General features: G+C 35.7%; 2 protein-coding genes across 2 annotated transcripts in view; both read right to left on the reverse strand.

The window, feature by feature from the left end:
• The window catches only part of LOC107741774 (cathepsin S-like), a 15,843-nt gene extending 6,453 nt beyond the window's left edge, over positions 1 to 9,390 (reverse strand). The window contains exons 1-2 of the mRNA XM_016554556.1: positions 9,344 to 9,390; positions 3,647 to 3,767 (exon numbers count right to left, since the gene is read on the reverse strand). Coding sequence (XP_016410042.1) covers positions 3,647 to 3,764 — 118 coding nt within the window. The 5' untranslated portion in view covers positions 3,765 to 3,767; positions 9,344 to 9,390. The remainder of the gene's footprint in view (positions 1 to 3,646; positions 3,768 to 9,343) is intronic.
• Positions 5,300 to 9,425, reverse strand: LOC107741752 (cathepsin S-like). The gene is made up of 8 exons (XM_016554528.1): positions 9,344 to 9,425; positions 8,303 to 8,428; positions 7,905 to 8,027; positions 6,886 to 7,038; positions 6,306 to 6,530; positions 5,892 to 6,057; positions 5,661 to 5,763; positions 5,300 to 5,495 (listed from the first exon to the last, which is right to left on the reverse strand). Exons 2-8 carry the CDS (start codon positions 8,423 to 8,425, stop codon positions 5,396 to 5,398), a joined length of 993 nt encoding a protein of 330 aa, XP_016410014.1. The 5' UTR covers positions 8,426 to 8,428; positions 9,344 to 9,425; the 3' UTR covers positions 5,300 to 5,395.
• Between the last annotated feature and the right edge of the window lie 4,007 nt (positions 9,426 to 13,432).

A 13,432-nucleotide genomic window follows, 5' to 3' on the forward strand; every position in this document is an offset into this window, starting at 1 on the left:
ACCCGTTTCTCGCCAGAGTCCACTCCACGAAGGCGACGAAATCCTCTCGAGGACCATCTTCGGACGATGGCGCTCGCGGTGTTCAAGCTTGCGTCATAGAATGAGCAGAGCCCGTCGTCCGGGTAGCTGGTGGTGCTTGCTAGCAGCTGGAATAGTCTCGTATGGTCCTTGGGCGCGTTCAAAACACTGCTTCATGAAGCTTCTAAACATTTGTAAATCTTTTGTTTCAAATCAGTGTTTCGGAGCGCGTATCAAACCGGCCAGGTCACATGATTTTAGCAAATGAAGCTTCATTACGTCATACTGTTTCGAAACGTTTCGAAACTCCGATGGTTCACCACTAGGGGGTGTTGATCTCAAAGTGAACCCATGAACCACTTCTGGTTGCCCAGATAATCATGTGACATGAAATCCCGCGAAATTTTACTATAAAAATAAAGAATTCAGGGCCAGATGTTGTGAGTTAAACAAAAGATAACTTCCCTTTAACACAGATGGCTATATAGTTTTAAAAAAAATTTGTAAAAACATGCAGTACTTTCAACCTACAAATCACATTATGCCTTAAAAATTACAAAATGAACTTACGATAGAATTAAAACCACCTCCTTCTCCTGACTGATAACACTACTCTTGCCTGCTGGTTTTTATTGACCGCTCTAATGAAAACACTTAATTAAATAATTACATAAATCAATTAGTTCATTAAATAATTAATTTAGTTCATTGTGTGTTAAGGGTTTTATATACTTAAAACACATAAAACAAGCACCAATATTTAATAGTATTTAAGTGTTTATTAAAAATGGTATTTCTAAAAAAAACACATTTCCGTTTGTTTTGTAAGTTGGTCTGAGTTTTCGATGTTTTACAACATTTTCACCAGCAGGTGGTCGCCAGTATGTGCGGTTTCAAGTGCTTCGAAACATTGAATCATTTTTCGAAGCAATTGGTTCAATTGATTCAATGCTTCGAAAAGCTTCATTTCTCCCATCACTACGTTACGCTGTTGAGGAAGCACGCAGGAGGCACGAGTAAATGAGAACGGTCTTTAATCAAGGAAACTCAGGAGATAATCCACAATAGGAGTTGGGCAAACACACGTAGAAACAAGTAGACCTGACAGAGACAGACTGCACAGACTAGGACTTTTAAACACAGGGCAATCAGGGGAACACAGGTGACATCAATGGAACATAATCAAACTAAACGAGGACAGGAACATGACCAAATAAGGCAAAACACAAGAAGGACTACCTTGGGGATGTGCAAAACAGGTCCAAAAGTCTGACATTTCGCCCCCTCCCGGAAGGGCATTTGCTGCTTGTTTTCTTAAAAAAAAAAAAAAAAACTAACACTTGCTTTCTAATCTTTTTGTATTCTATCTGTTTTCTTTTAATTTATTTAATTTATTACAAAAGCAAAAAATACATCTAACACCAGCTTGCTCTATTCTTTTTCTATTCTATCGGTTTTCTTTTTATTTATTATATTATTTAAAAAACCCTTGCTACGTGTACTGCGTTAAGCTAACTGAGACTTGTTATAGCACTTGCATATCATTGCTCTTTTGTTGATTTTGATTGCTTCCATTGTCCTCATTTGTAAATCGCTTTGGATAAAAGTGTCTGCTAAATGACTAAATGTAATGTAATGTAATGTTAAATCACAATGAGTCAGACTAACTGAAATAAGCCTGGCTTATTTGGTAAACTTGTTTTATGAAACAGGCCTCTGGTCACGATCCCTGATCTGTGTTTTGTTAGTTTTATGGCAAGTTACAGACCAACATTAAAGGTGCATTCTGTCACCTACTATATTGAAGTGTGTAAAATCATGGCTTCAATGATCTCATCTTAAATTCTTCTAATAAGACCAGTTTCATGCAAAATATTAATTAATGCCTTAACAGCTTCCACTTAAGAATGATCTATACCTAAAATACCTTTAATATCCCATTTTCTTTCTAATTTGATGACAGTTTAATAGACCATGCTCAACATTTTCTTTGCATTTACAAATCTCACATTCATCTGTGTTCACTTTACTCATAAGAAATAATATATTATTAAGTCTTGTGTGTCCTAACCGTAGTCTTGTATAACTGAATTCTTGTTTCTGTTCTAGAAACTGTTCTATTTTTATAGTTTTAACTTTACTTTTTGAATGCTGTAATTCTTTTTCCTTTATTATCTGAGTCCCAAATCTTTTGCCATTGATTATCAATGTTGCTTTTAATTAATGTTTCCCTCCATTTTTCAAAGGGAAATATCTATTTTGTCATTAAGATTTAATGCTTTTTCGCTAATTTGTCAGCTATTTTTTCCCCTTGAACTCCTATATGTGCTGGTATCCAACAGAATTGAACATCTATTCATAATTATTTAGGTTTAGTGGTGCTGTGTATATTTCTATTCAAATGTAATCTCTAGTTGTTTTGTTGGTATTCATATTCTGTAATGCTGCTGCTGAGTCTGAATAAAACTCTGTCTGGTTTGGCTTCCTCCACCCACTGTAAACTGTAAATATTCATAACAGTTTTTATTTATGCATCGTACCAACCTACACTGAAAAAAAAATGATTAATTGAATTTACTAAATTTTTTTAAGGTAAGGGGATGCAATCAATTTATTTTAGCTACATTTAAATAAACAAATTTAGTTGACTAACTTTCAAAAAAAAATTTATTTAAATGTAGCTAAAATAAATTATTTGCAACCACTTACCTTAAAAAAAATTTAGTATCATTTTCTTTCAGTGTACAAGTATTGTAATTTCCATTCTCTAACCATTCCTTTTTCTTTTCAATCATATCCAAATCAACGTTAGGTTCTGGGAATATCCATGGTGGAATTATACTTATGATATATGCTGAAATAAATTTAAATGTATTTATTCCATATTCTTCAACTTTCTTATACATGCATATATTCCATCCAAAACCTTTGCTTATATGTTTTTCATATTCCCAAGAATTTGTAATCACAATGTTTATCTCATCTTCCAGTCGTAACCAATAAGAAAGAGGTAGTTTAGTATGTCTTCAATCTAATGGCATTTCATTGCATTCCACCAATAGTGCATTCATTGGAATAGTTTTCATTACTAATTCTTAATGCCCTGTGTTGCATTCTGTATAATATTGTTAAAACTTTTATGTTACTTCCTGTTTTTAGTTGTACTTATGTTGTAGTCAACTTGTAGTCCTTATGTTTCATTGGTTCCCTTGATTGCATTTCCTGGTGTGTCTGGTTACCTTGTTATCCTCCTCTGTATATATCTGTGTCCTAGGTCATTTGTCTTTGTTTGTGGTAGATGCTCGTGTTCTGTTTCCTGCTCTGCTACTGTTCGTGTTCCTGGTTTACCCATGTTTGATTTAATTTTATTCAGTAAATACACCTTCTCTGCAATTGGATCCGCCTCATCTCTCTTGTCCAAGCATTACAAAAATATTTAAGTCTAAAATTAATACAAATTAATTCTTAAATAAGCCCATGAAACAAGCATTACCAGTTTGACATGAATCAAGGAAGAGTTTGTATTCTTCACTGAACAAGTTGGAGGGGGAAAAGATTCTAGATGTGACTAAAGGATCAGATTTGGATCATCTGACAGATGCTTGTGAAATTCATATTCTTACCTTACTGGAGTAGTAAAACTTATGTGTCTTCTTCCACAACTCCCAGTGCTGGTCTAGATTTGTGTTGAAATGGGCCAGTGCTGCGCTACAACACACGGCAAACAGCAAGCTCCCGAGCATCATGGCCTGACAAGAGCAAAACGCCCGTCAGAGTTACTGACACACATTCAAACATCAGTACTATTTTCTAATATATTCTCATTGCATTATGTTGACAGATGGCTGATAATCATCAGTCACAATATGAAGAGATTATTTCAGTGTGAGACTTCTGAAACAATACATACACGCACATACTAACTAGACTAGGCCTACTGTATATCTCCCATCTCCCACCAGCTGGACAAAACAGGTACTTTAAACAAAACAGCAAGGACTTTAAAACTGCAGTGAGCTGAACGAACGAGCAGTTCACACAGAACGCATTTGTGCTTCGAAAAGCAAACAAACTGGAAAAGTGCAAATTGAAGAAAGTGCAAGAATCTATATTAAAATCTACGTTGGCTATCTGATGTTATAGCATGAGTGAATCTTCAGAAAATCATGGGCTTTGGACAATACACACTGTACGATCACTGCAAATCTCTTAAAAAAAAAAAAAAAAAAGTCATTAAAACAGAAAGAGACTTTTTTTAGGGAAAATATCAAGACCAAAAAAAACGTCAAAATGGAAAAAAAAATGTAACGTCTCAAATTGAAAACATTTCAAATCTCTTTGAGAACAAGTTCTCATAAAAGCGGTCACCACCTTAATTTAAACCGAAAGAGAAACTTTTTGAGAGGAAACCTAGACTTTCATTAAAAAGACTAAATACATATATGTGGGGAAAGAAAAAGAAAACCTCATGTGTCTATTCTCACCTGTGCACTCTCGTGAAGCTGCAGTTCTGGCCGTCTGTAGAAGCGATAATGAACGATTTCCTGGTTGCTTTGCTTTTTTATTTTGTTCCATCACGTGCTAATCTCTGCATATTGTCATATGACACAACTGTCTTGTCGCTTTGCCCTGTCACATGAGTAAATAAATAAACTGAAAATAACCAAATTATTATTGTTGGATCAAACCAGCCAATCGGAATTCACTACCTACTCTAAAATCTCATTCTGCAAAGGTGAACATCTTTCTCCCTTTACAGATGTGACCATGATAGGCTGTGGATCAGAAAATGTGTCTCATTAGCTCCACTGTCTTTACTAAAATCGAATTTCTTTAAATCTTTTGATTTGGGTAATTTTTTTTTTTTAAGATTTACAGAAAAAGGGGATAACATGTTTCCATATAATATTTTGAAATCACATACACAAAAAAAAAAATATATATATTATGCGTGTTATGGTGACTATTTTTATAGACCATTTTGGAATGCCGCTTTGAACTTGAGCTTGTGAATACAGGCTTCCAGTGTGCGATACTTTTGCGTCGTCCTACCATGACACGGTGGCTTCTCTTCTGGTGGGACGAGGTAGGTGGATGGCATTGTCCACATTTATGCAAAAATGTAGACACAGTTACCCCTCATGTTACCTTAGTTATTTTTGCAAACATACCTAAATAGCATACATTTCCTCTTAAGTTTCAAACCAAACAGATTTAAAAATTAATATTTATTTTGTAAGATTCATAAAAACACATTTAGACATTTTTAAAAGATAACAAAATGTAAAACCACAGAACATGCATTTACATTAAAGAAATTAGACCATAAAACAGTGAATTTCTTATTTTGAAATGTCCATACAACTCAGTGTTGCAGTTACATAACTGGAAAGCAGGCATACGAGGCGATGCCACACATGTTGTTCTGGTTTCTGGCTATACGGATGTAGCCACCATCTCCAAAATGGGTACCCCAACTGTTAAAGTAGAACAAAACCATCAGCATTTGTTTTGTCACCTCGATGTTTTGTTCGTCACAGAAGTTCTGCTTTTACAAACCTTTGAGGGGGGTACACTTCAAAAATCAAAATCATACCAAGTCAATTTATGATCACAAATCTTAACAATTGTTCTGATTGTACCTGTTTTTGACCAGCCAAAAGTCCTGTCCAGCAATCGCACCGTATCCCACAGCCAGCACTGCATGGTTTACCCTTTTTGTACAGGTTGGGTCATTGTAAACTCCTGTGGTTGACAGATGTGAGAACGGTATTTAAAAAAAAAAAAAAAAAAAGCACTTACAAGCCCTTATTACAAACATTTGAGATCTGGTAATCAGTCTGATAGAAACGCAACATGAAAGAAATGCTCACCACTGTGATACAAGATAAACTGAGGGCGGGTGGCATCAATGGCCACTGAAATGGGCCCGACATTGGCCAAAGCCTGCTTCAGGGCCTCCTCATCTCCCTGACGAACGAAATGGTACTTGGTGCAGTTTGCGGCATGCTGGGATGGATTGTATCTGCACTGCCCTTGCTGCATGACACATTTATTTATTAGATTATGCATTAGACCCATAATTATAATGGATTACAGTTTTGAGGGAAAAAAATAAATTTACATTTAGCAACGTAGAGAAAATGCTCTAAATTGGTATGGCCCAGATTTTGTGGTAACAGGCCTGGTCACTTCTAATATGACGCCAAATAATTGTGCGCTTAATTTCCCCATGTAATTACTTGACGTGCAAGTTTTATTCACACAGACCCTCACACACAACTTACCACTCCTTCATAAGGGTAAGATGACTCAGAGTCTATTCCTCCATTATCAATAACATACTGGAAGGCAGAACTCATAAAACCGCCATTGCAGCCCTTGTTGCCGTAACTGGAGGAACAGTCCACCAGATTCTGAGGACTGAGGTCGACCAGCTTTCCTGTGGCCTTCATCAGCTGACCTTCAAGAGCCCCAACAGAGCTGAACGCCCAACACGAACCACATGCACCCTGACAGCAGAGAGAGAAGTATGATAAAACTACTAAAACAGGATACACAAGAACTTAATAGCTTGTGAAGCTGCAGAAACAGCATTTTGACCAATCAGATTTTAGTTGCTGGTTTCTGAATTTCCAAATCAGAGGAAGTTACAGGAAAGGGGAAGTAAACTCCCTCAAACACTGACTGGACAAACAAAATGAAGGAAGTGAAATTAAAAAAAAAAAAAAAAAAAAAAGCCACGTTTTCTGACAGAGAATGTGGTCAATTCACAAGGGCAACATCTGAAACAACCAAGCCATTTTACTTTGGTAAACAGCTAAGTGGATACAAGTTAGCATAGTGTCAAACAGAGTACATTCACACCTGCATCTTCACACTGGAGACATATCCCTTCTCTCTCCAGTCTAGAGAGTCTGGAACAGGAGCCCCAGAAGAGCTCACAAAAGTCGCTGTTTGCCTCTTATAGTTAGGAGGGACACGAGTCATGGCGAATGATTGCAGGATCTCCTCTGTAGTCTGTGAATCAACGTGACACAAATAGGAAAATAAGGTCAGGATGAAGTTACGTTATAGCTGCATAAATTTATAGATACCAATTATAAAATGTATCAAATAAAAAGCTAAATGTTTTTAGTAAAGAAAATTAAAAATATAGCCGCAAGTAGCAATGACGGGCCAAAACCCCAGTGGCTTCAGAAGAACAGTGCAAAGTGGGCACGAGTACTTAACCCTCTTACAGTCTGGTTGTTAGTGTTACAGCAACGAAAGGATTACTCTAGAACATCAAGAGTGCGAAACAAACACACAAAAGGAATGATATACAAAACTTTTAATGATCTATAATAATGCTTATAGATCATTAAAAACAATTATATAAAACTATATTGACAGTAGAGTACAGATCATCAACTGATGCCATGTATTTGCCATTATGATTGATAGAAACAGGATAAATCTTTGAAGCATAATCCTTTTTCTATGACCAGTGGACAACCTTAGTATTACAGCCTTCATCTCTCATTCTCAATGTCCTGAGATAATGTTGACCGAGTTTGGTGGTAATTGCATGAAAAACCCAGGATGTGTATATAAAATTTCAGATCATGCGTTTTTAAAATAACCCAAAATAGCTTAGTTCCTGTTGGGCAGAGCACTTACTGTCAGCACAGTTGTTCAGGCTAATATGATCTATGCGTGTATAAATGTTGGTGACTGTAGGTGAAATGGTCTATGCTACAGAGCTTGTTGAAAATAGACTAATTAAAGGGCGTACCAGAGAACTATGAAAATAAAGCAGCATTGCATGCCAGAAGCAAAACTGGAACTTGTGCAAACTGGAAGCTACTGCATGCAGATAACCATGAACGAAAAACCACACACACCATGTCACCCATGTGGTTCATGCCCAGGTCATATGAATGCAGGCCCATGGAGGCCTCCAGGTTGTGAAGGATGATAAGTTGAATGTTTCTCTCCCACAACTCCCTCCTGCCCATTTCTTCAACCTGCAACAAACAACAGTCACATTATAGGGATCACACATGTGACATGTTGTTGTGAGACTGCCATCACTGCATTTATTACGGATATCCTTTGTAAATACTTCAAGCGCAAAGACAGACATTTCAATACATGGACAGCATCAACACCACTTCAAACTATAATGAAACCATTCTAGCATCACAAAAACACAATCAAAACAGCATTATGAAAATGAATCCTTAAGTACATGAAAGATTAGCTTTTGGATCTTAAAGAGGCTTGTGAAATTCAGTCTCACCTTACTGGAGTAAAACTTGTTATGTGTCTTCTTCCACAACTCCCAGTGCTGGTCTAGATTGGTGTTGAAATGGGCCAGTGCTGCACTACAACACACGGCAAACAGCAAGCTCCCGAGCATCATGGCCTGACAAGAGCAAAACACCCGTCAGTTACTGACATCATGTATTCAAACATCAGTATTTTGTCTGCCAATTTATTCTCATTGCATTATGTTCACAGCTGGCCTAAACATCACAACTAAATCAGCCAAAGTATGAACGCATTTCCTTCTGTACCAATCTATAGTTTTTTTTTTTTTTTAATAAATGTTCATATTTATTGAATGAACCACATGGTAAGTCTGATTTTTCTATAAAAGGAAACAAATTCTGAGTAAAATTAAGGAACAGAAGTAGACCAAAAAGGAAGTTAAAAATGTTCAAATCCAAATGTTGTAAAACTGGTTGAGGAAATCCAATAAGTGATAAGACTTCTTAAATCCAGACATTAAGTATTTACAGACTCCCCAAAATGCGCTGTACTTATGTAAACCAGAGCAATTGCCTGATTCTTCCTGTATCATGGCATGAAGTAGGCCATTATATCTCGGGTAGTTTTACAAGCCCAATTTTAATCCTAAAAACGGTAAAAATGAGTTTTAACCAGATAGATTAATGAGGCAAAATGGCAATTTCAAAGGCTGACCACTCAAACCAAACAAGAGAACACACTGGCCATAATAAGGAAGAAACGGAAATTAAACTAACACTGGTGTGTGATCGACTTCACCGGATCCTTCTTTCCACGATACATACACACGACAAAAGTTTTTTTTTTTTTTTTTTTCCCCCACTTTAAACCCAAAGTTACTACAGACAAGTAATAAAACACTGGAAACATTTTAAATCGCTTTGAGGAAATGTTCTCATAAAACCAGTCACCACCTTAATTAAAACCGAAAGAGAAACTTTTGGGGAGGAAAACCCGACATAGAAGACAAAAGATTAAACACATAAAAGTGAACAACAACAAAACAAAAACGTGTCTCGTCTCGTCTCACCTGTGCACTCTTTTTAAGCTGCACTTCTGGTGGTCTGTAGAGGAGATGATGATGATGAACGTCTTAGGTTCCTGGTTCCTGCTTTTATTTTGTTCCATCACGTGCTAATCTCTGCTGATTGTGATATGGCACAGATGTCTTTGAAAAAAATATTTAGCCTATATTTAATGTAATCAAATATAAACATTTAATTAAAAACTAAAATGTAGGCTAATTAATGTAATAAAATCATACCATGTAATGTTCTGATTAATACAATAGTTCAAGAATATAAGTATTTATTATTAAATATGTCAATTAATCAAATGATAAAATATAAAAATAAATATACTATTATTAATATTAAAAATAATTATATGCAATAGTAAGATACATGGCAAATTGCAGTAACCTAAAAATGTGTGCGAGGCTTTGATTAATTATAGCCTAGTTTTGTAAATTGATATTGTTCGATAAAAAAAGAGGATGTATTTATAAGTCAGCTGTATTTATAACATGGTGTTGATTAACTTGAGTGCGCTTCGCCTGTGTTAATTAGGCCAAGTATCTGACGCGCTCCTCCCGAACCTTGTTAATAAAACATAATTTAGTGGAAATACACCTCCATTTCAATAAGCTGTCTAGGCACTAGGTTCTGAGTTTCACACGGATCGGAAACAAGAACGTTGCTTGTCTACGTCCTTTCTCATATCTTGTGTTTGGGTCGCCATCTAGCGGAACTTATATTAAACACCGGAGGAAGATATTCCTCAAGCGATACACAGTAACTATTTTTCATTTTAGACTACATATTATACATTTTAGACAAAAATATATAATACTTGATAACAATGTGGTAGTTGAGACCTACACCCATAATTACAATTTTTTTACATGATATGTGAAAGTATACAGGAAACAGAAAGAGAGGAAATCATGTGGTTAAACACTACTCAAGCACGCAAGCACATGACATATAAAACACCTGCTGGCCTGGTATCTGGCTTTGAGAGTGTATATGCCACAAGGTTTAGGTCCTAAATGAACATGTTGTGCTTAGAATTACATTTCTTACCACTGGGCAAAAGTTATAAAGGCCATGTAACCACTGCGGAACTGGAACAATTGGTAGCATGACCTAATTTTTTCCATTCATGAAGCATTTGCTGTTCACTTATAAAATGAGTCATCATCATGATTTGACAAATATTTGTGCTGACCTGGTGCTGATTTTGACTGAAATAATATAGCTGCATTTAAAATGATTAAATGTGTGCCGATTAGGGGAATTCCTAGTTAATATTAGAACTTACAGGTCATGCTGAGTGATAAATGATAATTATCTTTTGTCTCTCAGAAAAGAGAATTTTGTGGATTCTGAATATGCTGTTTCCAGAACATCCATCAGTTCATGTCACACTGATGTGGTCTGTGGTTATATTTTGGAACAAAAGCTCTGTGGAACATTTATTGGCCTACAGCTTTCAATCATTCAGAAAGTACACAAACAAACATGCAGAACCGAAAGTGGTGTTCAGCACTGACCATTTAAAATAGTCATGTTACATTTCACACCATGCAAAGCTTTCTGAAATAAATTCTTATTTAATCGATAAATGTCAATTAATGCCTCTGACATCCAGAAGTCTCGAGCAAAGAAGCCTAGAGGCCTGACACTCAAAAATGAGGCACTGGCACAGCACATGTGAAATTGTATACTTAACTGTGACTGAATTACTGTTGGAAAAATGTGAAATAAAATAAATGTGAAATATATATATTTTTTTTATGTAATTTGTACCAGGCATCCTTTTAGCACTAATAGTGGCTAATGAATGCATTGCTGAAGTTTCTATTCATCATCTTCAATTTTGTAATTGTGTCATTTTGTAATTATTTCTCACAATTACTACTTTGTTTCTTTTTACATATGTTTACATTTGCAGTGTACTTTCTTGTTATTTGTACATCACAAATGTAATAAAATATATAACAAATCAGTTCAATTTTTATCAGCACTTGACATTTGCATTTGTAAGACATAAATTTGCAATTACAAGAAGGTAAAGTTGTTTGTTTGTTTGTGAGTGCAATTTTGAAGTCAAAGTTCAGAGATTTTAATTGGCAGTTATTGAATGTGAAGATATGGGTACAAGATACAAGAAAAAAAGGGTAAAGCTGGGTCATTCATCTGGGGAATGGGGAAGTGGTTCAGTTATGGTCATATGATTTCATACCACTGAACACATAACTGTCATGACTTTTGTTTAAACAGCCCAGCCCAGTTTTTAGTTCAGTATGTTGTTTCTTTTTTTGACTTCTCTTGGTTTCAGCTTCCCAAAATAAAGGCTCTGATGCTTTCTCTTCCACCTCAACACAACTAAAACTAAGTCTTCATACCCACCGGTACGTCGTACAGATACCATGGTTTAAGGACAAGTTGAAATAAAGGTGGTTTGGCATTGATATTTTATTCTCTGAATGTCATTTATTATATATAATGTTTCTGTACAGAGGTGTGATATTGACTTGTACTAACTGTGTTAGTGTGATAAACATATGATTGAGCCTCACTTAAGTAAAACATTTATGAAAATTATATTAAGATACTTTTACACAAATATGATGTACTCAAAATTAAACATTTTATTTAATATTGCCACAAAAAAAACCTTGGTAATCTATATAATCAAAACATCATAAAACAAGTGTTTCAAAGATCAGATCCCACCAAGGGAATAAAAAAAATGTTTAACAGACTCAGACTGTATACACAATATCAACATTTCCCTTATGAATTTCAAATATTGCACAAAACAGTTTCAACTGCACAAATTGATAGGATTAAGAACGAGACATCTAAGACCCAAGAGGAAAATACACTTAACCTTGTGGTATTCAAATCAACTGCATCTTTTAGAGAGTGTTTCCTCAATCATTATTTAATGCTGGAGCACACTCAGGGGCGTCATGCACTCATTATTTTTGAGGGGGCATGAGTTGGGGGGGTCGTCATGTGACACACAGCAGCCAGCATTCATAAGCTCAACAGCATCGTGTGTGATTGGTTATGCTGTAAAAACGCGTATGTCTCTGGCTCAGCACCAGCCAGCGAACGCAGATTTGAATTTTAGAAGCTGATATGACGTGCTGAACGATTTAATCATGCTGGTGTGATTGTATCAAATATAGAAAATATTATTTGGCTATTTTTTGTCTTTTGGAAGCTGCATTCAAAATCCACTTGGCTTAAAAATCACTTTGAATGGGCATGACGCCTCTGAGCACACTGATACTGATTGAGTCCCTTTTGTTATTGGTCAGCAGCAGACAAGTTTGGTCGCATGTGTGCTCCCTACTTCCAGCTCTCACATGACAGGGAAACTGGCCAGGCTGGCAATGCCACATGCATTGTTACGGTTACGAGCCATCAGGACGTACCCCTTCTTCCCCCAATCTTCACCCCAACTTCAAGAACAGAAACAAAAAAACAAATGGATTAGGAGAATTTTACACTATTACATGCTGAATATGACAACATGGAAATTTATTTATTTATTTATTTATTAATGTTTTTTTTAACTTACATGTACTTTTTTAATTAACATTCATTAACATTTTCATTAATTGTTCATTTTAATCATTATGTTTTTATTTAAATTAAATAATTTATTTAGTATTTTAACAATGCTTCCAGCATATTTTCCTTACCTGTTCTTCACAATCCAGTACTTTTTGACTTTCGGTGTGGCTCCGTAGCCAACAGCTAGAACTGCATGGTTGACGTCATCCTTGTTGCAGTTGGGATCATAGTACACACCTAGAAATGGGTTTTGGGGGTCAAGATTTTTGGGGGGGGGTCGTCATGTGACACACAGCAGCCAAAATAGCACTCATGTTTTATTTATTTTTTCCTTTTTATTCGAAACATTCACAAATGCATTAACTATATCATTAAATATCTCGATTCTCACCTTTATAGATTATGCTAGTTGATAGTAGGCAATGGTCAAAGTAGCCTAATAATGTAGTCTATTAACTATATATAAAAACCTGTTTACTTAAGTAACAGATATGGGTGTCATGCCATAACATATTTTTAATACGACT

The sequence above is a fragment of the Sinocyclocheilus rhinocerous genome, unplaced genomic scaffold (assembly GCF_001515625.1).
Source record: "Sinocyclocheilus rhinocerous isolate Xijiao unplaced genomic scaffold, SAMN03320098_v1.1 scaffold616, whole genome shotgun sequence".
In the NCBI taxonomy this organism is placed as follows: domain Eukaryota; kingdom Metazoa; phylum Chordata; class Actinopteri; order Cypriniformes; family Cyprinidae; genus Sinocyclocheilus; species Sinocyclocheilus rhinocerous.